The following is a 27702-nucleotide window of genomic DNA, read 5'->3' on the forward strand; positions in this document are numbered from 1 at the left end:
ACGATGAAACAAAAAAAAAGGAACCCAAACCAAAACAAACAAACAAAGATCATACTATGTTCCACCAACGTCATTGACTCATGACCTCCCTCCCAGCCCAGCCCACCCCGTAAAAGGCCTCGGAAAATCCTCCTCCAGACACATGGAACGGAAAGCTCGTCCCACCAGTCACACTCCTCCTGGCCATCGGATGTATTATATATAAGCAAAACCCAATCTTGCATAAATCAATTAGATAGAAGTAGGGAGGTTGATGTATTGATAAATAAGCTCCGAGCACATGCACAACTCTCGACTACCCGCCCCATCCATGGGTAATAAATGTGGCTGGCTCCCAAGTTTGTCAGATAGCATCAATCTGACACCAGTGGCTCTGGGAAGGAAAAGTTAACTTGATGGGTTGTTAGTTAAATATACGACACAACACCACGTAGTAGTTTTACTTATGAGTTATTTTCGCGATACACACACACACTACAAGTCTACGACAAAGCTTTCCATATTTAAGAATACTTACCTGAACATGCCCGACTACGCAACAGGTGATACGGTTCGCTATAAGCCTATTGGCGGTGAGTTACTACATTCTTCCCTTCGTGACCGGCCGCTCCCTTCAGCAGGAAAGGATAGATAAAGAGAAGACTAACAAGGGGATACTCAATACGCAGGACCTGATTCCAAAACTGCCGAAGCAATCGGCATCATCCGGGACGTCCGCACGCACTCTGGTACCATGACGGGGCGGAAGATCGAAGCGTCGGATGAGATGCCGCGGTATGAGGTGCGTGTATATTGATACGGATGGATGTGGTAGGGTAAGCAGTAACGCTGATCATGGGGTCTGGGGTGGTAGATCGAGAACTCTCATACACATAAACGAGCGGCGATCAAGGAGAGTAGTATTCTTGGACCGGCGGAGTGAAAGGCACCATGATGTTATCTATTGATGTGCGGAGGGCAGTCCTTGGTTAGGGGTGGTAATCTATATTTAATAATGTTTCAAGGTAAACGGCAAGATGAGAGATAGTTAATGGTTGACAACAAAGTGATCTGCCTTCATTAGCTTCTTGGGTGGGACGTTGTGCTTGCAGTGACTCCAAGGTACTCAGTTCGGCGAACTACATAATGACACATGTGTCCAGGTGTATGGTATTTGAGAAAGTGAAAGAAACAACCGTGAATTTTTCTAAAACTATACATCCGACCCATATGTTAAATAACTGGTATCCTAAACGCTAAAGTCGTCACATTCATTCATACTCCCTTTCGTTGTTGAATCGACAGGAGTTTATGTCGCGGCCATTCACGACGGGTATATTTACAGCTGGCCGGGCCAGATATCGTTGGCGATCTCGCGCACAAGCTTCAGCTTGGCGATCATGCCATCACGGTCAATGGCGTTACCCTCACGGTGACTGGCAAAGCCACACTGGGGGCTGACACCGACCTGGTTGAGGGCTTCCTCGAGAGAGATGTTGTTGCCCTCAGCGATGAACTTGGCAGCGTCATAGACACGCTTCTTCATCTCCTCCTTGTCCTCGAGGGCAGCGAACTTGCTGGTAACGACACCCAAGATGACGTTCTTGTGGGTAGGGAGCTCCTTCAGGGGCTCGAAGCCACCAGCACGAGGGGTGTCATACTCGAGGTAGTAGGTGTCAACGTTGAGCTCCTTGAAGAGCTTGGTGGCAATGCGGTCGTAGCCACCCTCGGAGAAGTGACGGCTGCCAACGAAGTTACCACGGCAAAGGTGCACACCGATGTGCATATCGGCAGGGCGCTTAGAAATGCTGTCGTTGTACAGCTTGATGTACTGCTCGAAGGTCTCATCGGCGGAGCGAACGTTCAGAGGGTCCTCCTTCCAGCCAGCAAGCATCTTCTCAGAGCAGAAGTCTGCAGTTTGAGTCAGCGTGTTATCCTCATGGATAGATATACAGACAGGATGGACTCACAAGCAAGGTTGGGGTCGTCGAACTGGACGTTCCTGCAGCCAACATCATACAGCTCCTGCAGCTCAGCCTGAACCGCCTTGGCGATGTCACCGAAGTAATCCTCATCGGAGCTGTACACGTCCTTGGGGTAGGCCTTGCCCTCCTTGTACCGCAAGTGGTACCAGTTAGGAGCAGCAAGGGTGATCTTAAGGTTCTTGACCTCCTCGGGAGGAACAACGCTGGCCAGATACTTGAACTCCTTGGTGTAAGTGCTGCCGACGTGCTTGATCTTGCCGGTGCAGATAACGGTCTCACCAGGCTTGTGACCAGCCTCGAGGAACGCGGCAACATCGGGGGCGTAGGGGCGGAAGACATCAGCATCGACATCACTGACCTCCTCGAATCCCTCAAGTCCAGGGAAGAAGGAACCCCAGAACACTGTCGCGGTCAACATGTCAGTAATGAGTCCCTCTGATTATGCGCGATGTATGAGGGCCTAGCTTACTGTGACGGCGGTACTCTCCGTCGGAGATGGCGGCATAACCCAACTTCTTCTGGGTCTCCGCGACCTCCTTCACATCCTTGTTCTCGATAGCATCGAGCTGAGCTTCAGAAACCTCGCCATTCTCGAAAGCGGTCTTGGTCTTGAGGAGCTCCTCCGTCCGGAGGAGAGAGCCGAGGTGCTCGGCACGGAAAGGAGGGTTACGGTGGAGTTGAGGGGCCATGATGATTGAAAGAGCTTGAGTGTTCTGTCCAGAAATCAGTTAGAGAATCCAATGGCAACCAACTTATCATGGGTTCACGGAACAAACATACCTGGTCTGTTGACAGAATGGAGAGAAGAAGACAACAGCCGACTCGAGTCAAGAAGAAGGAAGAAATGGGGGGCAAGAGACCCCCTCATTTCTCAGCAAGCGAGTTCTCCGAGTCTTGCCCATGTTCTTCTCCGGTCTGTTCTTGCCCCACCGCTCTGGACAGTGACCCCAAATTCTGGGACCGATTTCGCAGGCCCAGACAAGAGACAGAAAAATAATTCAAGCAAATTCTTGCGATATTGCGCACACGTCAAGTAAGTACTACTTGATAATACCACACTCACTCGAAGTCCCAAATACACTGAGTAACTCCAATGAGATCAATGACTTCTGGCATCTGGGACAGCTTGCGACGAAGGATTGAACCAGAAGTACTATCGTAAACTCAGGAAGGCGGAAAGAAGATCGGCAAGGAAGCCTCCGGTGGGGCCAATGTATAAGTACTGACTCAGCAATCTATTTTATCTGGGGTTCTTTCTGTTCTGGGCTGGCTGCAGATGCCTAAAGCAAGAATAATAATTCTACAATGGTCTGAATCAATTATTTATCTCCCCATGACTTTATATTATTGCACAGGGAATAGTACACTGTTGCCGGGTGGCTGCGATGTTGTCGAGTATCAGAACAAGCCAGTGCAGGAGTTGCGGGGAGAGACTAATGGAGCTCCACATTCATACAGCGAAGGCGTTCCTATAAAGTTAACGTGATTTCCAAAGCTATACAGAGTATGTCATGTCGAGTCTGGCTTGAGTTCGGTGATATATGTAAATTTTGATGTGTGTAAAGTGCGACCACAAATCACAGTAGTCTTGCTATCTGTGCAAACGCCAATTTAGTCTGTCAAAGCCTTCTGTCACGGTTTTCCTGCTTATGGAGCCATCTTCGCCATTTGACTATCACGTGAAATGAATGTGGGGTCCCCCGGCAATTGACAGCCAGCATTCTTCCCGAAACTCACCACGCCATAACTCCTTTCTGGAAAGTACATCGCTGTGGGCTGGCATTTATGTCCAATTCATTGGTTTTCTATACTTGATTTGAAGCTCATAGTCTCCGCAATGTGAGGCATTCGGACGAAAACTTTATCTCAGATTACTCGAACAATGTCTTTACCACATTCGCCCTTGGAAAGCCTTCCGAATGAGCTTCTGGATCAGATCATCTCCGAACTCTCGGCTTCCCCTCCTTCTCAGTCCAGGGTGCACAAGCCTCCTTGTATGCGTATTACTACATCTAGAACTAGGGATTTGAAGAATCTTGCACGCACCTCCTCCCGACTCCTGGAGCTGGTGCGCCCCCACCTCTTCGCTCACGCATGCTTCGATATCAAAGATGTAGCGGACTTTGTCTCATTTATAACGAGTTTAGATCTTGGTCGATATGTAATATCGATTGTGGCCAAGGGGATGGACTCTCCCGATCATCGAGAGGATCCCTATTGGTGGCGTCCAGTACTCGATAGTCTCGATCCGTTACGGATCATTGTGATTGCACCTCCCCCATTTCTGGCCGCCATGCTTGACACACGGATCATGGACGGACATAGCTGGGCATTCGAGGTTCCTTTCCAGGTTCTACAATTGGAACAGAACTCGCGGGTCTGCAAGCCTCCTCTACCATCAGAGACAAAGCAATCAGTCAGTTTGCTTGAGACTCGGGTATGGTCTTCCTTTGCCTTCAATGAGTCGTCCTCGCTCAGGGCGTACAATCACTATGAGTATTTCATGTTCCAGGTTCCTTCCCTATTCAATAAGTGGGGAACAGTGGCATCCACACAACTGTTCTCCGAGAGGCTGGACCTTTCCCGCTCATTGAAATCCTTCACGTCGTTCAAATATACGGCAGTGTTTCCGTTCTATAATCATGTCAAATTAGTCTTGGATGCTATTGAATTGATGACCAACCTGCGTTCATTGAGCATCCAACTTGCCCCGTCTCCGAATGATAAGATTACGGAGATGGAACAGAGAGGCTCCATGGACCCCAGTGACCCATGGATGGAGATTGCTACCGGATATTCACTTATTGCGCACACTGTCAGGAAGATGGGGGCTTTAGATAGTCTCGTGGAATTCCGTACGCCAGATTACGAGTTTGATGCTCTGCGTTCAGAACTATCCACTATCCTAGGGGATGTGTTGGACAGCAGTGGATGGGTACATGATGGAAGAGGGACTTGGACAAAAGTGCCTTCGAACGGCGAAGATGATCGGTTGGGTTCTCCTACGACGCCGGTAGGTAACGCTCTCTGATATGCTACAGTAATGAGCGCACGCTTGAAATTATTCTGGATGAATTGCGCTTCAAGGAAATATAAGTATATTTGTGACGCGCCTGTACATAATTTCATTCTATACTTATATTCACGACTTCCGTTTGTCTGAGTCGCTTTACAGCTTGCATGCTAGCATATAGAACAATATAGAGTGAGTAGTAACTTACACTGCAAACTTCATTGTGTATACTGAGAGACATAATATACGTCATTGTCACGTGATAGCACATCAACTACTAATGATTGAGTGGGCTTGCGGGCATACTTGATGGCTATTCGATTATTTCGATTACTAGGTATAATCTTTTCCAATTGAGTGGCCAATATACTGCAGGCCCCTATCAGATATGAGACGAGTTTTGGGAGGTTTACATGGTGCATTCTATTTAAGAGCGACGAGCTGGGCTTTACAATATCCGGCACAACATTCGTTCGCGAAACCCAGATCTACTCCACACCCTGTATACATCTCACCTTACGACTACATTTAAACCACTTAACATACTCGGTCCGTATCTATAATAATAACAGCAAATAGAGTGAAATATAGCTCGCTCTTCTATTCTACTACACATCCTCAGCTTTATTATTCAGAGGCAGCCCTATAAACGGACGCGTTGCAGAGCTACGCGTTTTGCCCACTGTTTGGTCCGGTGAAGAACATCATGTCCATCAACGCTTATATTGGCGATGCTGAGCCAGCGCCACCAATTTTAGCTCATACTATGCTGCAGTCTGGTCCATCAGCAGAGAATAAACACAAACAAGATCAACAACACTCCGCGGAACAAAGCTGGAACATTTCACATGACGTGCAAAAGGGACTTCAGAATAGTCCAGACAGCGTTTTCAGAAGTGGCATAGTCATTGGCTTCTCCAGGCTCAGAGACGCACACAAGGAGACGAGTGATGAGGACGAGTACATCGGAAGAGTACGTCTGCCTTCTCCATAGACAACCTGCTATATGCCCTCATGCATATATCTGTTAAGCCATATCCACCACCCCCAATGATCATTTATACTACACCTCCTTACCACAAATCCCACTCCCCATACAAGAACATACATAAACAACTAACAAACCCCCAGCTCCCACGCCACCTCCTCACAACCCACCTACTACAACAACACCAACACGACACCCACCAACCAAAAACCTACATAATCCACCCGGCCAACTTCAGCGCCTTCACCCCCCAACGCCTGCTCACCTCCCTCCTCAACAAACCACAACAACCGCCTCTATCCCGAACCCAAGCAATAACCCTCCTGGACTCCGTCCAACTCTTCCCCGTCTACGACTTCAACGCAGCCGCACAAGCAATCCACGAAATCGCAACCACCATATCTTCAGCATTAACAGAAACAACACCACATCAACAACATATCATAATAATCACAGGCCTGGACACCCTAACCGAGGGCGTAATACGTGCTTCGAACCCCCTGCGCGGATCAGCTATGCTCACGTCTGTATTACGTACACTGACGCAGTTGACGCGAACGCATGGGTCGAATGTCTCGGTGATATTGGTGAATACTAGTGGGTTGGGGAAGATGGTGTCGGCTCAGAGTGGGGGTGTGGGAGAGGTAGATGCTAACGCTACGGGGGGAATGTATGAAATGGATGATGGCGAGGAGGGGATCCAGTCTGCGTTCCGTGCGCATAGTGGTGAGATGTTTCCGAGTCTGTTGATGAGGACGCTGGATCAGGGGATTGATTCGCATCTGTTGGTGTCGAGTATTGGGAGGGTTCCGGTTGTGGAGGTTATTAAGGATAGGGTGGGTGGGAATGTTGGGAGGTGGTGTGTTTGGGAGGGTGAGGTTTGATTGAACATGAATGGCTGGGGATATAATTCGTTGTGTGAGGTTTGATAGTTGCTATGCGCTGCAGGGTGTGCATGCCCTGACATATGACATTGCGACCTATGTAGATAGTAATTTTCTGCTTACTCCATCTGAATATTTCATTCCACTTGAAATTTCAAACAAACATGAACCCTTGACCCCGTCTATCATGCAAGTACTATGCACCAGTTTCACCTTTCACCCCTTAGTAGACCAAAATTGCCTTTCCGCGCTGACTAACTCCAGTTGTGAATCATGCATTTTTCTCCAGATAAATAAATGATAGTGATGATGATGAATGGGGGTATCAACCAAATCAAGTCAATTGTCAAATGCGACAAATAATGAGAAATAGGAAGCGTCTGTATGTAATGTATGAGAGAGGAATGCTGGGAAGAAAGACAAGCACGCTGGTTTAACACCTGCCATGGTAATATTACATCACTGGCCACCAATTTGCGCATTGTCTGATTCGGCCCACATCCTAAGAACAGCCCTCTCCACGACATTTTTCGCTTCCTTTTCGCATTTGCTAAGATCCAAAGCGAGGGTGTTCTCCTCGAATACAGCATCTTGCTGTTGGACTTTGAGCCATTGTTTATGCCTCTCACAACGCTTCTTAGTACAGACACCACGTGAGAGCTTTTCGAAGTCGTCTTCGTTGTCGTCATCCATGGCGGTGTCGCCATCGGCGTCCGTAGCAGCTTCGGGATAGCTTGATGCCAGGGCTTCAGGCGAGCCATCCTCGAGTGCTTTCGCGCCAATTTCGGATAACCGCCATTCGTCGAATTCTTCGTCCGACCATGCGAGTCTGCTGTCGAAACCGCAGATGTCTTTCCAACCACCCTTTGGGTCGGTTTGTTTTAGATGCTCCAGAATGCTCTTGGATCGCTGTCGCACCAGTGTCATGAATGTGTTTCGTGCGCGGAGCATCTCCTTGCGATGGAGAAGGTCGTCCCGTTGCTTGCGGATCTTTTGTAGTTTGGATGCTTCGTCGGGACTGTATGTGAGCCAGTCTACGTCGAAGTCCAGACCGATCTTCTTTCCCTCCTTGGTCTCGGCTTCGGGATCGGTGGTGGTAGTGGCGGCATTTTTGCTTTCCTCTTCGGCGGGGAGCGATATGATGCTTTCGCCTAGTTTGCGGAATTCTTTGGCGGAGCTGACGCCCATTACGACGGCTTTGAGATCGCCTGTTGTAAGGACTCCACCTCTGCTTCCAAGATCGTCCGGATCTCGTCTGTCTGGCGTAGCGGTCCCATCACGACTATTGCTTCCGCTCGAATTAATGCCATTGGTGGCTGCTCGGCCTACTGCATTTGTCTTTGCTTTCAGTCCCGTACCCAGGAGAAGCTTAGTTCGCTGAAGCATGAACTCCCGGCCATGTTCGTCTGAACAGTATTTGCTGGGGATTTTCTGGTTAACTCGGGCGGGCTTGCGGCATTCCTTTAGCCGGCACATAGGTTTCCATGTAGTCCATCCTTTGCCTTGTTCCTTGCAATTCGGGCCTGCGGAGTGTTAGTGCACGGGCATACATTGTGTGTGTAATGCCGGAGGAATGTCTTACAGATGTACTTGTCAATGAGGTCTGCATCTCTCGGGTCGATGTTGACGCATTTCCCGTGAAACCAATCCTCACATCCACCATCGCATCCAATCATCCACGTATGATTGTCAGGTTTGCGGCAGATGCAAAATATTTCATCGTTATCATCAGAGTCATCTTCTTCCTCTTCTTCTATATCATCATGCTCAACATTCTTGCTGCCTTTCCTTTTACTGTCTGGGGCAGGTGAGTTGGTGTGCGAGGTGGAATTCCGCTTTTTGGTTGCGGGCTTGCCAGCACGAGTCGAAGACGGAGTGTTGGAACGACCGCCATCAACAATATCGCTGTCCAATTCGTTTGCTTTCCTCTTTTTGGTCGTTGACTTTCGCCCAGTCCCTTTCTTGGTTGCAGCAGTAGCAGACTTCCGGGCCGGGCCAGGTTTCGTAGATGTGGCTGGCGAGGAGCGGTCAGAAGACGACGCTCTTGAGGATCCCCTATTCTTGAGACTCGCGATGTTCTTTGGAGTGAGATGGTCCGCAGGCAGGCCATCAAGTGAAGAAACCGGTGGCTTGGATTCCGACTCTTCGTTAAGGGGGACTTTATCCAAATTCGTGTTGAGGGGTTCGGTCTTGACAAGAGGTATTGGTGTATCTTGCTTGCTCGTGGATCTAACTACTCCTGCGGCATCAAGTCCTTCATAGAGGTCAGACCACGCTCGCAGATCAGTAGATTTGTCTCCATGTATGGCAGATGCCACCAGTATCCTAAAGCGTCGATGTATCTCATCTGCCCTTTCAAAGCCAAAGTACCCGCTCTGTCGCCAACCAGTTATCCCGATCACCTTATCATCGCCGATAACAACGTTCGACGGTACCAAGTTGTTGTGAACCAAACAGATATGTTCGTCCTCCTTCCTTTCACGAAACAGTATATTCTTTTCTGGTTCCAGGGCATCAGGTGACGCTTGTGAGTTGAGTCCACTGCAAACGTACGAAGGGCGGTCGGGGGGTGCATCTATCCCGCCAAGGCGCTGCGATATACGACGGCACTGCTGCTTGAACATGTCAATCTGCTCAGCTGTGAGGTATCTCCAGGCTACCTCGAGAGTAACGCCAGGGATTCTAGATTCCACAGTGACATTTTTCCCATCTATTGTCCCGCAAAAGTATATGACCGGCACAGCGATGGACATCTCCTTGAGCGTATCCTCAGCCTTCCTTGCGGCACTCAGTTCATTGGCGTTGGCACACGAGTACTTTTCAGCCACGGCGCCAGTTGAAGGTTCACGATCAACGCGAATGACAACGCTGCCAGCAGCGAAGACCTCCCGGTTCCCCGAGACATGCAGAGAATTCTCTGCCGTACAGAGCTCTTTCACAATGCCTTCCCAATATGAAGTGGCCTCTGGATCCGGTTCGCACCACTGGTTGTATCGAGGTTTGAAGTCAGATTCGCGAGGCGCGTAGCGGCCATAATGCACACTCCGGGCGAGGAATAGGTCGTCGTTGGGGAGGAGCTCGGGGTTTGTTTCGTATGGGTTTGTCGACCCTTGATTGGTAACGCGATCATCCACCTGATTTTGATCACCAGGCGCTTGCGTAGCTCCGGCCATCACTCCAACTCTTCCAGCGACCTTCTAAGGTCCAAGCGCACCCCTTCTGTGGGTAGCCAGCGTGTGCGTGCTCGGGCACAAAATCCTAGGGATATGTTGGCCTTCAAGATCCCGCAAATTGGCGATTCTGCAGACTGGCAACCTAGACGAAGCGTATGGTTCCGGTCGTATACAATTTCATAGTATTAGTTTTGGAATGTGAGTCGGTAGCTTCCACAAGCAGAAAATGGAAAGGCGACCGACGGGGAAGTCTTCGTTGCTGATTATCGATCGGTCGTTGAAGTCGCAATTGCGGCGGAGGTCGGAGAAAGATGCGAAATGGAGTGGGATGCGATCCCAAGTGAGTGTCTCTGTAAGCAGCGATGTTGCGTCAGAATCCGAGATCTGGGATCAAAAGGATTCTAATGGATGATGAGTCTTTCCCCCAGTAGCTGGATAGTGCAATAACTTGAAAGCTTTCAGTAATAATTCAAGCTGGGGGAAGCGCGCTCGGCGACGCGGAGATGGAATTCGGAGAGGATTTGGCAGCTTCTGCGTCGGATTTACGGCCAAGGCGGTGAGTCTTAACTCCGTCGAGTCTCCAAAACACTGCCTATCGCACGACAGATTACTACTATCCTTTAGGACATAGAAGAGAACTCTCGGAAGCATGATGCTGTGATGACCTTCTACTCTCCCTCTGCGGCACTATCGAAAGCCGTAAGGCCAGAGTTCATGGCCTGTGCTTCAAACCATTGCAGTGATGGGCGGCAGATACTTGCTTGCTATTCTTCTTATTCTTGAAAGTCAAGGGTCATGACAGAGCCAAAAGAGGAAGCAGCAAAGCACGGCGACAGTGTCCTTATTCCATACTCAATGGTAGGAAAGAGCGGTGCTGGTAGTGAAGGAGAATGTCAATTATGAAGCCTGTTCGCATGACGGTATCTGTATCGCATGACTATAATGACCGCCTATGTTCCGCTGATATGTAATTACTTTAATTCACTCCTACTACTACTGTTACTACAATGGTGGTTAATCGACACCCAGAGACGCTATTCCAGCATCCCATTGATCAAATCAATGTACAGCTAGGCAAGAGGGCTTTCATTCAAGGCCACCTTCTTTAAATATGGACCCTCAATCCCCGATCATTCCTTTTCTACAATATACTTGCAGAGCATCAAAATCACCGCAATCACACACCTACCACTATCAATAATCACATATCACTTTTCATCATGGGGCCTTGTAAATGGCAAGACGAAAAGCTATTTCTACAGTGTGCTTGCCCCGAGGGGTCCTGCGCTTCGCGTCTTGCGCACATGAACAATCTAACACTGTATGAAAAATGCTCGCATCCGATGAGCCTCCACCAAGATTACTGTTCGTTTTTTACACTTTTGATGTTCTTCAGCTAATCTTGCATCATAGCCACTTCCTCGGAATCCCCACCGTCACAGATAACTGCACCTATAGGTATATACTTTGCTTCAACCCGACTTGGCAAGATCATTGCTAATCATCATAGATGTCGGATCACATATCGTTCACCGGGATGGGTTGGTCAAGGAGCTCATCGCTCGAATGAAGGCATTTCATATTGTTCGAGTGAGGGGGACTCCTGCTTCGGGTAAGACAACCATCGTGAATCTACTAGCCAACAAGCTACTTGACTGTGATCCAAAGACTCCTCTTTACGTCATGTCTGGTTGGGATGTAGATATGGTAACGAGAGCAAAGGGCTGGGCCGGTTATCTCGAGCAGCGAACTGGTGTCCATGGCCGCTCCTGGCTGACACAACGAGGGTATCTCCTTATCGATGAGGCCCAACAATCATATTGGGACGTCGCGCTATGGGCGGATTTGTTCAAAGCTGTTAACCCATCATCTCAACCTTACATTGTACTGTTCATGTCTTACGGCTCTCCAGATAGGGGCTTTTCGGGTTTCGAGCGAAAACATATGGCGACGCCAATGATATTCGGTGAGGGACAAGAAATATCACTTAGGCCCGATATCAATATCCAATCACCCTGGAAACCTGTGGGTTTATTAATGGAGGGGAATGAAGCCATTCAAGTTATTGAAAGATGTGCGCCACAGGTGATACCAAACTGCGGGCCTCTTCTGACCCCAGATTTAAAGCAAGGCTTGTTCAAAAGCAGCAGTGGACATGTAGGGCTCATCAAATCTCTGGTCCTAGCTCTGAGGTCCCTACCAGTTAGCTTTATCCTGAAGTCGATGTTTCGCGGGTTTGTTTACTAAGCTTAATGCTGTCTACAACAGGTACTCTCCAAAGAAGTGCGAAACCGCAGACCGCTAGAATGGCAAACAATCAGCACAGCCTTTTTCAGTGACCCAATGGGGTTTTTCCGATGTCTTCGAAATCTCCCATTCTCTAGAGGTCTACCGCCAGCACGGATTCTTCAAATACCTAATGTCGCCGCTGTGCTTAAGGAAGCCATTGCTTCTGATGGGATCCTTACATCCAGCTTCGCGGGTACAACTAAGGAGGCACAAGAAGGTCTCGAACATATCTTAGCCAACGGATGGCTTCATGCAGAGATTTGCGATGGAGGAGAGCGATACATATTCGCAAGTCAAATTCACCGTTGGTAGGCGGGGTGCCTATAGAGTACTTTGGGCTGCTCTCTAACCCAAGAGTCTAGGTATTGCCAGTGTCTTTTCTCCGAGAAACGCCCTGATAACCAACTTGATCACGACACTCCTTTACAGCTAGCGCTCGACGTTATCAGAGGATTCCAGCCATGTCAGCTAGCACATGCGCCTCGTTCGTTAGCAGGTAGTTCCCGACCACTGGAAGTCCAGTATCAGAAGGAGTTTTATCGCTGTCTCTTCCCTTTACTGGATGGGCATGTTGTCGTGTCTCCCGAGTTCGTGGTTCATTCGGATACTAAAGGTGGAACAATTGACTTCCTTATTACCCAGAAGAAGTGGGGGTTGGAACTCCTCAGAGAACGTGACCGGCTTCAAGAGCACATGGACAGGTTCAAGCCAAATGGACAATATTCCACCCTAATCGAAGAAGGCCGGATGGACGACTATATAGTTCTCGACTTTACCACTACAATGCCACGAAAACCCCATCCAGGTAGTTCCACCCTCGCCTCCTTATGACATAACTGACATATTTACTAGAGTTCCAGAACCGTTTATACCACATTGTATTCTCGGAAAAATATCGGGACGTCTCAGTGATCAATGGATGGGATCTTCGAGTAGTTGACGCCTTTGTCTTGATGGATAATAGAAATTAGACGTTATGAATAGTAGCCAAATAGCTCTTGAAGAGTCATTAACATATTTTAGCAAACCATAGCTTCTATCTTCATGAGCCATGCACCGCCAGGTCAAGCAGCATTTCCGCGCTTTCCCAATTGATACGCTTTACCTTATCCAGTATTTCACCGTCACCGTAGATTACGGAGTACAGTACGCAACTATCTAACCCAACAAACCCAACTGCTCTTTCAATGGCCAACTCCTCATGTGTGACCTCTAATTACTCATCTTTCTCATGCTATAAACGCTTCCTTTGTACAGTTAGCAGGAGTTAGGGCCAGAGGGGTACAGAAACTCCTGCATAGCTACTAAAGGGAGACGCTACCGCCACACCAGCCAGGCTCATGCCATACCCTACCACCTACCTCACAAAGTAAGACACCTTCCTTATGATGAAAGGCTCGCTTTGATAGCTGGCCAGTGTAATACCTCCATCCCGATCGGGATATTCGACTGCCTGAGGTACTAACTACTGCCTCAGGCAGTTTACTTGTGAATTAAGCAGGCGGTGAAAACAAAGAAAAAAAGAAGGCCTTACCTTATAGGTAAAAGACCTTACCTTCTAAGGCTGGTTTGGAGGAAGCCTGGCTCTCGTGGCGGTAGCGCCTTTCCTACTAATTCGCTTCACATTAAGAACGCAGCCAGTATAAACTGCCACGCAATGAGCCATAAAGTGTTTAGGGTGCGAAGGATACTGCTAGTGATATAATGACGTCGATAGACGAGAAGTCTTTCGTGAATTTCCGGATATCGTGGAGTTCACCGAGATAAGCGGCGCTAGCAGCCGCCCACCAACGAGCCCGGTTGAATGCTTAGGAGTTAGGAGAGTGGAATGGACTTCCGACTTCCAACACCATCATAAACTAGTTCAAGCCAGCTTCTGCACTTCGTGGATCGCGAACATATCCGCCCACCATCATTAATGCTGCCGTTCCTCCTCTCTAAAACAAGGTTTTAGGTTCTAAAGCCACACGCTATTATTATCTCTGGCCCCGAGACTACTTCCCCATCTCCTGCACCGCAGCCCCCATTATTCTCTCCGCCCCCCTGCTGCATTGGTGCCTCTTGGTTGGCACTGGAACAAGCAATCTGGCGTTCAGGTCACCATGCTACTTTGAGATTTTGAATCCATGATTCAAGGTTTCAGTTCCAAAGATGCTTATGATTAGGTGATTCGACTCAGTGGAGCAGCGCAGCGCAGGCTTACTTCAGTCCCAGGATCCTGACAGTACTCTGCTCCCAGCATTTCACGCTCCTCATTACCTCATGGCCTAATAATAAATAACTTTTTCTTTGCTCTACATTTATCATCGCTATCAGATCCGTATGTGTTTGTGCCTCAACTTGTTCTCTCCGTTGTCCCTATAGGCTTGATGCTTTGAGCGTAGTTTGTCAAGTACTAACTTTCACTTCTAGTTCCATTTTAAATTCTGGCTGCGTTCTGATATCGCCCGTTGGCACGCTTTGTTTCAACTTCGACTTGGATGTCGGAAGTTGGCCGCTCGTTTTTATGTAACCGAAGACACACTGCCGGATACAGCTAGATTCCTTTATCGCACCATTGCCAAGGCAGCCGGCAATAACTTCAGTCGGTATCTGTTCGTGGATGCGCCTCGCTATCGCACTTTCTACAGGATTTTCGTTTCAGGGTCGAAAGCATAGCGAGACGGCTATCTAGCGAAGCACAGTAAAGGCTGCTGGTGTTTGGACAGTCTTCAGCAGTTAATCAAGCTACCCCGCCATTGAGCCTATACAGCGAGAAGCCAACATTACTCCTGCAGGCCGAATGAGACACCAGCTATCGCATCACTTAATGAAGGCTGACTACTAAGACCAAAGCACTTGCGCGGCACGAGATCATCGTGCATCTAACCTTCAATATGCCAGATGAACCAAGCAGTGCTAGTGGGAAGAAGTCCACAGAAGAGCCGCCACCGATACAGTGGCAATTTATCGATGCTTCTGACAACAGCAGGAGTACTTTAACCAAAGTAAAGCGTCATGTTATGCAGGAATATATGCGTCAAAAGCGACATGCAAGCGGGCAGTCTGGTGCTGAAATCGAAGAGGGTTCGTCGCAAGGAGAGAAGACACGACAGCAAAAAAGAGCCATTGGTCAGGTTACAAAAACGAGTGAAAACCAAACGGACAACACTCAAGATAGTGGAGCCCTGTATGGAACCGATGCTCTTGCGCAGGAAAATATTCCCAAGCCGACACTCAATGACTTCATAGCGCAACAAGAGTCGAGCAGGGCTGTGAAAAACCATGCCACAGATGGCAGGATCATCTTAAGTTCCAGGCCTGCAGTTCGGCCATTCTTTGAAGGCATATCTTTCAGAAGCAAAACGAATTCGCCCAAGACCTACTGCCTGTCTCAAAGCAGCATCTCCGACACCAGCACTCCAACGCCATCATCGTCTGCGCCAACAACACCAGATGATGTAGCGTTGTCACCAAAGACGATCCTGAGTGCTGCACGCACAGATCCATTCAACACTTTGCCTCTTGAACTAGACACCGAGGGTCAGAGGCTGTTTGACTTCTATGTCAATGAAATGCCTGCTTGCTCATACGGAAACCACTTCCGCTCACCCAAGGCGCATAATTGGTATACAGCAGTATTTGTCCCTGAAGGCATGAAAGGACCTGTGGCATTTCAGAACACAATACTCGTTCATGCGGCCAGCACATGGGTCTGGGTTCGTAATGAGGAGCCGGACGCGGCAGCTCTCTATCATCGTGATCGTGCGATTACCATGCTACGAGAGTTGAGGGACAGGAACCCGGATGACATCTCCGATGAAGCGATTATAGGCTGTATAAGCGCTGCAGGCCTTGAAGACTTCGATCCTCGGCCTGGTCATAAGCAGATTAGCTGGCTTCATATGCGAGCGGCAAGGGAGATGATCCGCCTTCGTGGCGGGCCATCTGCCTTTCATAAGACACGGCTCGGAATGCTAATAAACTGGCAAGATTATATTCTTTCGGGCTATGAGACAGAGGGACCCAGCTTCTTCTTCGAATACAATCCTCCAGCCATGCTACAGAGGCCAGTTCCCCAAGCTGAAGGGCCTGTGCGGAGTCAGCTGCCGCTTTCAGAAAATCCGTTCATCGAGCACACTATCGCCCAACACCCCATACCTACCCCAGTGGATGAGATTGAAAATCAGTGCAGTGAGTTCATCGGCTTCCTCAAGCGCTGTGAGCAGCTCGCTATACACCAACGCACATCCACCAACCTAACCACGGCACCGATGCGTCACACGGCATTCCAGTCAACTTCATTGTTGTATGAGATACTCGTAGCGCCTCCCGGGCTACGCTTTACAGCATCGGGTAACCGCAAGCAGTTTGTTGCACGGCTGGTTGCGTTGATCATGCTCAATGCTGGCTTGTGGGATTACCGGAACTCCGTTTCGCATAGTGAGGCCTTTCTCAGAAATTTGGAGCAGACTGTCCTGAACTGCGAAGTGAACATGAGCGGCTCAGTTGAAGCATTGCTGCAAATATTGCTCGCATGTGAGGATGGTTCGATTGAGATGCCTGAGTCAAGGCGTATTCTTGGAAATACACCCGATTTTACGCAATACTGCCCTACGGCTGAGACGCCTTACGATCGGCCGTGGTTTGCAGGCCGAATGCTCAAAGTGGCCAAACGGCTCAGTATTGATAGCTGGATGAACCTGAACTATTTTCTCTTCTCTTGTCTAACCTTACATACGGGAATACCTTCTGTCTCGCTTTGGGAAGATGGCTTACGGCAAGAGATTCTCAGTGCGCCTCTCACTAATTACGTTATGCCGGCCCTCCAAGGCCTGTAGTTTTGTCGGGCTTTATAGCTCGGGGCATGGAACCTGCATATACAGCACTGCAGTTTTGAGACTTGTATCCATCCCTCTCACCTTTTCCTCCCTCTTTGCTTATGTCTTCTTCGTGTGCACGTGGAAACGAATCTAATTGTAACGTTGAATTTCATGTCTCTTTGGCCATCTTCTTGGTGTTGGTTTGGTGTTTTATATATCCGCGATGAGACATGACAGTATATGATACCTTTCATTTTAACTGATTTTCTTATTTCGTGATCTGCTTATTCTGTTTTGTGATCGCCCAAATGCCTTCTTGGACTAACTACATTGTATTATTTCTGGTGACATCAAGTCATAAGCTCATCTATATACTATATAATGTGATTCCTTGGAGGTGGCAGAAACATTGTGTTCTGCTCAATTTTTGGAAGTATGATTGCTAGTATCCCGCGTACTAACGATCGCCAGGGAATCCTTATCTCTTGAATTCGACATTGAAATGTGAGGTTTTTCTGCATCATATGCGGGCCCCGAGGTTTCTGGAGTGAAGAGACGGTCAATTTCCTCGAGCGACTTGCCGGCCGTCTCCGGATACAAGGCCCAGACGAGGCCCGCCGCAACCCAGTTGAAGGCCGCGAAACAGTAGAAGTATTTGAACTGAATTTGCGACTGGGCGATCGGCGAACACTGAGCGAAAACCAAATTCAAACTCCAATTGGTGGCGGTGGCTACAGAAGAGCCTCGGGCGCGAATGGCAGTGGGGAAAATCTCGGACTGATAGATCCAAGAGATGAGCCCGAGACTAGTATAAAAGAACGAGAAGACGAAGAATACAGCGATTGCAGCACGGACGGCACTGTGATTCGGTGACGCCACGCTTTCAAAGTTATTGTACACCTGCCCCAGGATAGCCTCCACGCACATGGTGGCGCCCATACCCAGCAACGACGGAATGAGAAGCTTGCGACGGTCGACCCGATCGATGAAGAGTATGAATACGGTGTTCCAAAACTGGGCCAATGCACCCCAGATGCCCTGCAGGATGAGCGAAGTGGATTGCGACAAGCCCAAGGATCGGTATAAACCTGGGTTATAGTTCTGGAGCACATTCGTGCCCGAACATTGTGTAAAAGCCTGCATGCCACAGGCAAGCAGCACACGCTTGCGCCAATCAGGCTGTGTGAACAAAAGCTGTCGCCAGGAGTGGTTGGCTGAATGCCGGGCCTCCGCAATACCCGCGGAGATTCGCTCAAATTCCGCGTCGACTGGTAGAGCGTTCGGCTGTCCCCTAGGTAGATGGAGGCGGTTCAAGACCGCCCGACCAGCATCTGGATCGCCCTTTTCTATGAGCCAACGAGGTGATTCTGGGAGAAACCAGACGCCACAGCTAAGAATCACGGCGGGGACTGCTTGAAATGCCAAGGGGAACCTCCAGCTGAAATTTCCCGTACGGAGAGAGCAGCCATATCCCACCCATTGCTAAAGGCGATTAGTCAGGGATGGAGGGCGAACTAACTAGTTGACTAGTTGACTAGCTGAACAGGGGTATAGTAGATAGATAAATCACTCACAGCTACAACAACTCCGAGCCCAATCATCCATTGCTGCAGTGAACCTAGGAAGCCACGAATGCGGGGAGGAGATAGCTCACTCTGAAGAACGGTCAGAGTTCGCTGCAATATAAAAATCCCCAGAAATGCGTTATAGCGATACATACACAATATACTGGGATAATGGCGGACATCAAGCCAATAGCAAGACCAGCGATTAAACGGCCTGCAATGAGCATGGACACGTTGACAGCGCCAGCCTGCAACGCGGCCCCAAGGCTAGCGAGGAGGCCACCGGTGAAGAGAACAGGCCTTCGCCCCCAAGGGTCAGAGAGGTAGGAGACAAAGACCGAGCCTAGAATGGCACCGCCTGCAGAATGTCAGCCGGAGATGAAATGCGACGAAGTGGTGATCGGCGCGGGAGTCCGAACCATTATAGGATGCAACGATACCCCCTGTCGCTGCATCAGAAGGATTGTGGAAGCGATATTTGAAGGAATCCTGGTCGATGACAGAGGATATAACCCCGGAGTCATAACCAAATAAAAAGGAGCCTAGACTGGCGAACAAACAACAGAGAGTAACGAGAAGATAGGGCATTGTTCACCTCCGCTCCCAATGCTTGAATTGTGTGTGGGGGAGGATGCGACGGCTCCTTTATCTCTTCCCGATCGCTAGTAGTTGCCCATGAAGATATTTTTAAAGTGTCTATCTAATCTTGGCGGAGATTTTAGTGGCGCAGCGCGATACCGTTGGGTGCTATAGGCATGGCAGTATGCTACTTTGTAGTATTACTATTACTATCTGGAGCTGCAACCAAGTCGGGAACAATGCAGAGCTGATGTTGTACAACAACGCTGTAACAGGACACACGTGCGCAAGGGCTCTAGAAAGAATATGAAGGCGAGCAGAAGACTTAAGGTCACATTGAAATGGTCGGTACAGCTAGGGACCAGACACGAGTGGATTCAGGGGGCAACACACAGGAAAACAGGATTCCGTCAGCTTTGATGGATGACTGGACAGCAGCATTTGTCCTCTCAAAGCCAAGGGAAGAACTAACGCTGGTTAGGGTCTTCGGGTTCATCCAATCCATCACCGAAGATGCGATCCCCACCGGGGATGTTGTTTAACTTATTGTTTCTCATCGATGTTGCTGCAGGTTCCATGGATCAGGGTACCCATCGAGAATGATCGAATCAGCGACATCACCGTGGGTTCTGAGGCTTGTTTCTGCAACCGAGGCAGCCATCGGCCGGTTTGGCCAATACGCCGAGCTACTGCTGCTACCACTATGACTACTACTAAGCCGCTTTCCCAGCTAGTCCAATGGAGTTTGTTGGAAAAGGGAAAATTTTTGTATCGGAGGTCCGACGCAGCGGCATCGTCACGGGCACAGGAGCAGGCTCAAGTTGCGCTTCCAGCCGCTTGTCACTGCCGGTTGGCTCTAGATCAGCCCTACTTGTGAGCGATTTTCTGTTAATTCTGCATTTACACTTTTTCTTTCTTTCTCTCTCTCTCTCACAGATGATTCATACTCGGACTTGATCGGAATAGGAAATTCTTGGACCAAATCCGAGCATCTTTTCGCGCGAGATCTCTCTCTTGTGCTGATCCCCTAGTGCATATATATCTTTTTCTTTTTTTCGCACTTGCCCTGGTGCCGTTGTTAAAATCCCCCCAATCGGAAACAGGGTCTGGGCCACACCATCACCTCGCATCGGTGGATCTGCCCGTCTTGTCCGTCTTCGTTCCCCATCCATTCATTCCTTTTCCATCATCGCTCTTCTACGCTCATCACTACTGCGATTTACTCGAGTCCTTTCCTCGCCTTTCCACTTGCTGGCTGGTGGGCTTAAGCTTGTTTAACTTAACTTTGATTTTTCTTTCTATTTTCTTCTTCTTTTCTCCGATTTGGAGAAACCATTCTGTATATTCCCCCCTACCCTAGTCTTGCAAAATCCTCCGTATCTGCTTTTGAACTGCTTCCCCCCCATTTCCGCCTTCTTCCCCTCTTCCCCTCGTACTTTGTACACGCGGACAAGAAAAGCCTGAACAGCCATCCCCAGTCTTCCCAATTGTGTTTGGGCCTGGTGTTGCGCATTAGGACTCTTTATTCTTGCCCGTCCTGGTTACTATTTCCGTGCGACTGGGAGTGGATCACCGTCTTGACTCACGAAAGTTCTTGCAACGCAATTCTGACTAATTCGGGGCCTACTCCAGTCTCCAGAACATTTCCGTCATCTCCAAGGAACTCCCGTTCCAAAGCCACCAACAGCATAACAAGAGGCAAAAACATTTAACTACTCAAAAACAGCGAAGAACAGCCCACCAAGGACCAGAGCGACCTCAGCCGAACACATCCTCTTCCATCAACTCTTCCTGGACTTAGATTGGTCCCCTCCGATCAATCCCTCCAGCTAACTACAATCCTCGCCGTGCCTTCCATGAACCTGTGAGAAGCGTCATTTCTACCCTCGTGGAGATTGCGATAACGGTCGGATCGCCACGCGGGCTATTTCTCCTTGCTGATCGGATTAGTCTCCTGTCGACTATCGTACATCAACCCATCAATCAGTTCCACATCCTCCTCATACCCCCTTGCATGCCATTGCGCCGACCGCCTTGAGATCTCTCCTGCTGTCCCCTCCGCTCCCCTCATGGCTACCGCTCCCAGTCCGGCGCATGCCGAAAATGCGAACGAGGATGATCCCTCAGCCGCTTCCGACTCTTTCTTCTATGCCCACGAAGATCACGATGCCTCCCCCGGCCATGATCTGATGATGAAGGATGATGCGCTGGGCGATGGCAAGCCTGTGAAGGACTCCCTCCCTATGCAGAAGAGGCGTCGTGTGACGCGCGCTTGCGACGAATGTCGTCGCAAGAAGATCAAGTGCGATGGGAAGCAGCCGTGCACTCATTGCACCGTCTACAGTTATGGTGAGTTGTCAATACCTCGATTGTCTGCTTCTTACCGTTAATTCATGCTCACGGAAATCGCTCCATAGAATGCACGTATGATCAACCGTCTAACCGTCGTCGCAACCCCGCCCCTCAATATGTCGAAGCTCTGGAAAATCGTTTACACAAGGCGGAGGCATTGCTCCGCGTTGTGCTCCCCGACCTGAACCTGGACGACCCCCAATTCGATGTGCATGCCACAGAGCAGATGCTGGCAGCTATCAAGCGAGAAAAACAACAATCCCAACAACCACCACCAGCGGCATCGCTCGCGACTCCCAGCGAGCGGCGCCGAAGTTCGGTTGTCATGACGGGCACCGACTCAGCAGCGGATGCGAATGGAGGGGACGAGTCGCTCCTCGAGTCGATGGTCGACAATTCTGGCTATTTAGATCTGGACGACCAGGGCCACTGGGACTACCACGGTCACAGCTCGGGCATGAGCTTCATCCGCCGACTGCGCAAGCAGCTTGGTGCTTCCGACATACAGCCGCCGACGATCCGGTCGCGACCGGTCACCCAATCCAAGTTTGACAGCCCTAAATCTATATCGGAATCACCGCAGGATGCGCCGTTGCCCCCCACTCATGACCTGCCCCCACGGGAAGTTGCACGACGTCTGTGTCACAGTGCATTTGATGATGGCTGCGCACTAATGCGCTTCGCGCACGAACCCTCATTTTTCGCCATGTTCGATCGAGTGTACGATACTTCGCCTGATCAGTTCACCAACGAAGAAAACTCGTTTCTGCCGCTACTCTACATTGTTATTGCGGTCGGCTGTCTGTTCTCTGACGGTGGGGCAAATCCTCTTGATGTTGCTGGATATGAGGGTGCGATTGGTCAAGGGTAAGTCACTCATGTCTTTCTCATGGCCCAACAAGGGCCATCTGAACTGCAATAAGCTAATTCATCCTAGCTTTCAATACTTCAAAGCAGGTCAACAGCTGTTGGAGATCACTGATTGCCGGGATTTAACCTCCCTGCAGGCGATTTGCTTCATGGTACTCTTCCTACAGGCCTCTGCCAAGCTGAGTACTTGCTATTCCTACGTTGGTATTGCCCTCCGGTCCGCCTTGCGACTCGGCTTGCATCGCAAAGTGACGGCACATTTCAGCCCGCTAGAGCAGGAGCTGCGGAAACGTGTCTTCTGGGTCATAAGAAAGATGGACGTCTACGTGAGCACGATGCTGGGTCTTCCTTTGATGTTGAGCGACGACGACATTGATCAGGAATTCCCGGCGTCGGTTGATTCCGAGTTCATTGCTAAGGACGGCATTCTGCCTATGCCCTCCAATCACATACCTCTTATGGCCGGAGCTAATGCGCATACGCGCTTGTCCAGCATTATCCTCAAAGTGGTGAAGTACATCTACCCGGTGAAGAACGCTCAGCATCGGGCTGGATCGGATCAACGCTATGTGGTGAGCCACTCCAAGATTCGAGAGATTGAAAGAGATCTTCAGGCTTGGATGGAGGAGTTGCCAGCGGCACTGCGTCCGGGAACGGAGGTCTCTCCGCAAGTAGAGCGGTATGTCTTCCGGAGTTGATTTGGTAGCGATCTTTTCTAATTGTGCTGCAGGATCCGGCAATTGCTGCGTATTAGCTACGCCCACGTTCAAGTGATGCTATACCGACCCTTCCTACACTACGTCTCCAGCGGCTCGCAGGCTCGTGGGGTGGACCGTCGTTCTTACGCTTGCGCAGCGGCGTGTGTCAGTGTTTCTCGCAACATTGTCCACATCACTACTGGCATGCACAAGAGAGGACTCCTAAATGGCTCTTTCTGGTTCACTATGTATACCACGTATTTCGCTATTTTGTCACTCCTGTTCTTCGTCCTTGAGAATCCCGACTCTCCAACGGCGAAAGACGGTGTTCTCAAGGACGCCATGGAGGGTAAGACCACACTTGCTGGCCTGGCAAAGAAGAGCATGGCAGCGGATCGTTGCTCCCAGAGTCTAGTCTGCTTGTTCAAAAACCTCCCTGAGCTGCTCAAGAACCGGCAAAGTGCGACCGCCCGTGCGAACCTCAAGCGTCCGGCGCCTTCCAGCAGCGGTCGAGCGTCGGCCAATAAAAGCTCCACCATGCCCTCGGGGATGCCGCCGCCGCAGCGGGCCAGCACCTTCCCTAATCAGCTGCTACATCGGTCAACCAAGTCGGAGGCCAGTAATACGCCGAAGAGCCTAGATGATAGCGCTGCAACACGCAATGTTGCAACCAACCCCCGTCATAGTCAGCCTCCGACGTGGTTTCCGTCCACCCCGGAGCCTCCGGCTGAAGCGGTGTCAACGCCTTCGGAGACTGCGACCAATAGTGTCTCAACCCGAGCGTCACCTGTTTCGACGTCATTGCCATCCGGAGACTCGGGCGCAAATGCATTTAACGCACAGGCCTTTGGAAACCCCGGTAACTTCCCCGATCTCATGCCTATTATGTTCCCCTCGGACGATCCGTTTGCCTATCCGACGCAACCGATGTCGACTCTGGAAAACGACCATTTCCAAGATGTGACCGGTGCGCCAGTCACCACTCAGTATGCATCGGGAATTGCATCCACAGCCGATCACAACGGTGTCAGCACGCTCGCGGCCTCGTCACCGGCCGTAGATGGATTCGCAAACTTCTCACTCTTTTCCGGTGCACCTGGCGGCCTCAACAACAGCATCACAAGCCGCCTAGCAAACCACCAACCAATGAATGCATCTCAACTACAGTCACCCGGCTCCCACGCCTCAACGCCCATTAATAGCGGCGAGGCTGTCAACAGCCCCGACCTAGTCTCCCTGCCCAACCAGAACTTCCTATGGCAGGGATACAACTTCCAGCCACAGAACTTCACCGCGGAGACGACTGTTCCCCCGACGGCCGCAAACCTCGGACAATTCGGCTTAGGTATGGACGATAATAATGCCCCAGGATTGGGCATGGGATTGGACCTGGGACTTCCGTTGGACGATATTTTCGGAAATGGGGATGCGTGCCGCCCAGGCGGATTAGGCGATGATTGGACTCAATGGATGAATGTTGGAGGCTAAATGATAAAAAAAATGTTATATACCCCTGTGCATGCGTTTGGTTTTGGTTATGAGGCTCATGTGATGAGGGATGGCGTTGGAAGGCATATGTTACATAATGCTATCTTTAATGAATTATTTCCTATGACTTGTCTATTTTAATACTGCTAGTAGCTGTCTATATACCTACGAGCTATATATCCCTGCAGGGTACAACTAAGTAAAATACACGACACAGATAATACATATACAAACCCAGGCGTTCTATCCAACAAACCCCAAAGTTCAATACGATCACCGAACTTACCTCCTCCCCCTAGACGGCGGCTGATACCAACTCCAAATATTCAACCCCACCTTCATTCCCTGAGTGACCGGAAACGCAGCGTGCCATGTCTCCGGATACCCCGTCCCATCAGACCTCAAGTTCTCCCAGAAGATGGCGTTCCCCTTGATAGGCTTGAAAGTGATCCCAGATACATTCTCATTCTGAGCCATCTCGCAGTCCAGAAACCGACACCACTGTTCTCCGCGCGGCATCTTCAGACGGGGGAAATTCGTGCCCCCGCCTTCGCACTCATCGCCTAGGTATACCATGAACGTGCTGAGTCTGTCGCCGCCGCGGGCGACGGAACCCGCCCAGTCGAAGTGGTGCTTGTAGTGGCCGGAGACGTTGTAGCGTTGAGCCCACATGCGCTCGATGTAGAGGTGTGGTTTCCAGCCTTGGAAGGCGGCGGCGCGGGATTCGAGGCATCGGACGGTGTTGTCGCGTGGGAGGAGGGCGCGGTCGGAGAGTCGGGTTGAGGGGTCGACTTTGGTGGTTTGACCGTTGTAGATTATTGAGGGGGAGTAGTTTGGTTCACTTTATTTGGTTTGACATTGTTTGGTTAGGTTGGGTCGAAGACTGGGGCTTGGGACTGTGGGGAATGACAATGGGGATGTCTTGGACGGACCTTATCTTTACTAGGTGATCGGCTTCGGAGGTGGAGAGGAAATCTTCAATGTAGATGATTAGCGGGTCCTTGGAGAGGAGGTGGACTCGGTAGGTGTCTTCGGGACATGTTGGGATGATTCCGTCTGGGAGGCTGAGAATCTCGGGGTCCAGCGAGATGTCGCTTTCTGTTGTTGCGTCGGTGTCTGGATCGAAGATGTCCTGGGTTACTGGGAAGAGTTGGCGGAGGAGGGGAGCGATGACGAAGAGGTAGAGCGGAAGGAGGTAGAAGAGGGAGGTGAGGAGAGTGGAGAGGGAAAGTTTGGGCATATTGGTCAATTGGTCCGAGGCATTGGTCGTGGTGATTTTTGTGTGACCTGAGGATCGTGACGGGCAGGGGATAAGGATAGGGATGATCTGGATCGATGGTCTGATCGCGGATTGATTGATATGATTGTGTTTCGCTGGTGATCGGATGTGCCGGGCAGCTTGATTCCGGTTAGTCAGCTATGCATATGCAGCGCGGCATTATCATGTTAGTGTGCATGTGACAGGTGTGTATGTTGGATATCTCATTCTCCGGCATGTCCGGGATGCGGGGAATCGTTGGCCCCTGGTCGGAGGAGCGTTTGTCAGCGGTCTGACTGTTATCAGTCGTCACTAAGGTTAGTAACTAGCCAGCTGGTCATGACTGTTTGGTCTGTGTCTCTTTACCCGGCGGACTATTGAGGACGATCCGGGTGCGCATTGCCCACCACGTTGAGATGTCAAGTTAGTCCGCCAGCAATTGCGTCATGGCACACGTAGTCGCAGAAAGAGTTCCAGGATCATCCCTTTAGCATCATAATGCGGCGAGGCTTGCGATAATAAATGAGCCAGATGCGGAGACTCCGCATTTGGGCTTCCAGAAGACGCGGAGTATCGTTCATGAGCCGGCCTGTAGGGGTCCTTTGGGTCGAAAGCGAATCCCCGCCGTGTAAAGGGACACCCGGTCAGCTGACAGCTATACCTCTTCGGGCTAGCGTCACCACTAAGCCTGCAGGCAGCCTAGTGTGCCGCCCGTGACCAGACATCGTGTGGATTTCCCGCCTGGGTTTAGACTCGCCTACTTTACTTTGTTATCTTGGGTGGTCGCCTCGCGTCGCCGTCGCCTCCTCGTCTGCTCCAACGCTTACGATAACTAGCGCTTGATATGCTGGTCTTCCCCATCCCCATCCCCGGTGAGCCGGGGTAAAGCTTTCCAGTCGGCCCTAGACGTCCTCTACCCGTTCATCTGACTCCGATCCACGGCGTACTTAGTCTAGATCGGCACCAGTCTTTACACGTCTCGGCTATCCTCCGGCCCTAATCTCCACCAGGATTGGGTTAAGGCCTCTCCCAACCTCTCTGACTGGTCTTACCTGACTCCATGAGAGCTACGAGTCCCATTATCCCATGACAACCTTGACTAACATGCTGGACAAATGCCGGCTAAAGCCTTTCGGGTATCCCAAAGCCTCCGACCTCTCGCTTAAGCTTGTGGAACCTGGAAACCGAATTCCTTGGTTCTCAACAGAATCATCTTCCATCTGGTTCGTCCGGGTGCCGACCTGAACCGGGAGAAAGAATGTGCTGTCCAGGGCGGCGATCTGTCGGGTCGCCAATGCCCCTTCACGCCTCAGCTCCAAGCTTTGCCCCTCCAAGACCGGTCAGCATTTGGTTGGACTCTTCAGATGGCCCACCGGCAAATTCTTCACAACCTACTTTCAACATGGGTAAACTAAACCACAGACGCGACGGGTCACTAGGTCGTGGAACTGTTCTTCTCCCCCACCCACTAGGGTATACATTTTGTTATATACACACTGACTCGGATAAACGCCTTAGCTAGCTGGGGGGATACGGCCCTTATATACTTCCTGCGTTTTGGCCCCTGATCTGCGGCTGAATGTTTCCTGGCGAGACCTTCTCCGCGCCGGCTAAGCGAGACTCAACGTCTGGGGAAAACACTCCCCCGACCCATTCTCCCACATCACGGGGGCAAAAATTGTGGGAATCGTTCTGCATAGTCCGAAGATTAAGTACCTCTAGCTGCATTTTCGGCGTATCACAGCCTCGCTATTCTGTATCTCCAGAATGGTCCTCCCC

General features: G+C 50.2%; 10 protein-coding genes across 10 annotated transcripts; 6 read left to right on the forward strand and 4 right to left on the reverse strand.

The window, feature by feature from the left end:
* Positions 1–523: 523 nt before the first annotated feature.
* On the forward strand, positions 524–922 carry AtWU_04380 (DUF2945 domain-containing protein; the record flags this gene model as incomplete). Its single annotated transcript, XM_035499491.1, has 3 exons — positions 524–572; positions 669–781; positions 854–922. The coding sequence occupies 3 exons, from the start codon at positions 524–526 to the stop codon at positions 920–922; spliced, it is 231 nt and encodes a 76-aa protein (XP_035355384.1).
* A 396-nt stretch (positions 923–1318) lies between these two features.
* AtWU_04381 (cobalamin-independent methionine synthase II family protein) lies at positions 1319–2653 on the reverse strand (the record flags this gene model as incomplete). The annotated part of the gene is made up of 3 exons (XM_035499492.1): positions 1319–1890; positions 1950–2366; positions 2434–2653. 3 exons carry the CDS (start codon positions 2651–2653, stop codon positions 1319–1321), a joined length of 1209 nt encoding a protein of 402 aa, XP_035355385.1.
* Positions 2654–3846: 1193 nt separating this feature from the next.
* AtWU_04382 (F-box domain protein) lies at positions 3847–4995 on the forward strand (the record flags this gene model as incomplete). The annotated part of the gene is made up of 1 exon (XM_035499493.1): positions 3847–4995. One exon carries the CDS (start codon positions 3847–3849, stop codon positions 4993–4995), a length of 1149 nt encoding a protein of 382 aa, XP_035355386.1.
* A 688-nt stretch (positions 4996–5683) lies between these two features.
* AtWU_04383 (uncharacterized protein) lies at positions 5684–6849 on the forward strand (the record flags this gene model as incomplete). The annotated part of the gene is made up of 2 exons (XM_035499494.1): positions 5684–5950; positions 6109–6849. The coding sequence occupies 2 exons, from the start codon at positions 5684–5686 to the stop codon at positions 6847–6849; spliced, it is 1008 nt and encodes a 335-aa protein (XP_035355387.1).
* A 459-nt stretch (positions 6850–7308) lies between these two features.
* Positions 7309–10022, reverse strand: AtWU_04384 (putative PHD transcription factor; the record flags this gene model as incomplete). Its single annotated transcript, XM_035499495.1, has 2 exons — positions 7309–8372; positions 8432–10022. 2 exons carry the CDS (start codon positions 10020–10022, stop codon positions 7309–7311), a joined length of 2655 nt encoding a protein of 884 aa, XP_035355388.1.
* Positions 10023–11365: 1343 nt separating this feature from the next.
* On the forward strand, positions 11366–13282 carry AtWU_04385 (uncharacterized protein; the record flags this gene model as incomplete). The annotated part of the gene is made up of 6 exons (XM_035499496.1): positions 11366–11387; positions 11436–11480; positions 11533–12047; positions 12291–12619; positions 12674–13116; positions 13164–13282. The coding sequence occupies 6 exons, from the start codon at positions 11366–11368 to the stop codon at positions 13280–13282; spliced, it is 1473 nt and encodes a 490-aa protein (XP_035355389.1).
* A 1905-nt stretch (positions 13283–15187) lies between these two features.
* On the forward strand, positions 15188–17131 carry AtWU_04386 (sigma-70 region 2 family protein; the record flags this gene model as incomplete). Its single annotated transcript, XM_035499497.1, has 1 exon — positions 15188–17131. The coding sequence occupies one exon, from the start codon at positions 15188–15190 to the stop codon at positions 17129–17131; it is 1944 nt and encodes a 647-aa protein (XP_035355390.1).
* A 402-nt stretch (positions 17132–17533) lies between these two features.
* Positions 17534–19266, reverse strand: AtWU_04387 (sugar porter family MFS transporter; the record flags this gene model as incomplete). The annotated part of the gene is made up of 4 exons (XM_035499498.1): positions 17534–18595; positions 18688–18768; positions 18834–19036; positions 19098–19266. 4 exons carry the CDS (start codon positions 19264–19266, stop codon positions 17534–17536), a joined length of 1515 nt encoding a protein of 504 aa, XP_035355391.1.
* Positions 19267–21326: 2060 nt separating this feature from the next.
* On the forward strand, positions 21327–24665 carry AtWU_04388 (putative C6 transcription factor (Mut3); the record flags this gene model as incomplete). Its single annotated transcript, XM_035499499.1, has 4 exons — positions 21327–21606; positions 21675–22476; positions 22547–23158; positions 23210–24665. 4 exons carry the CDS (start codon positions 21327–21329, stop codon positions 24663–24665), a joined length of 3150 nt encoding a protein of 1049 aa, XP_035355392.1.
* A 282-nt stretch (positions 24666–24947) lies between these two features.
* AtWU_04389 (oxidoreductase, 2OG-Fe(II) oxygenase family) lies at positions 24948–25905 on the reverse strand (the record flags this gene model as incomplete). Its single annotated transcript, XM_035499500.1, has 2 exons — positions 24948–25506; positions 25598–25905. 2 exons carry the CDS (start codon positions 25903–25905, stop codon positions 24948–24950), a joined length of 867 nt encoding a protein of 288 aa, XP_035355393.1.
* Positions 25906–27702: the final 1797 nt, after the last annotated feature.

Source organism: Aspergillus tubingensis, assembly GCF_013340325.1.
Source record: "Aspergillus tubingensis WU-2223L DNA, scaffold_6, whole genome shotgun sequence".
NCBI classification, from domain to species: Eukaryota; Fungi; Ascomycota; class Eurotiomycetes; order Eurotiales; family Aspergillaceae; genus Aspergillus; species Aspergillus tubingensis.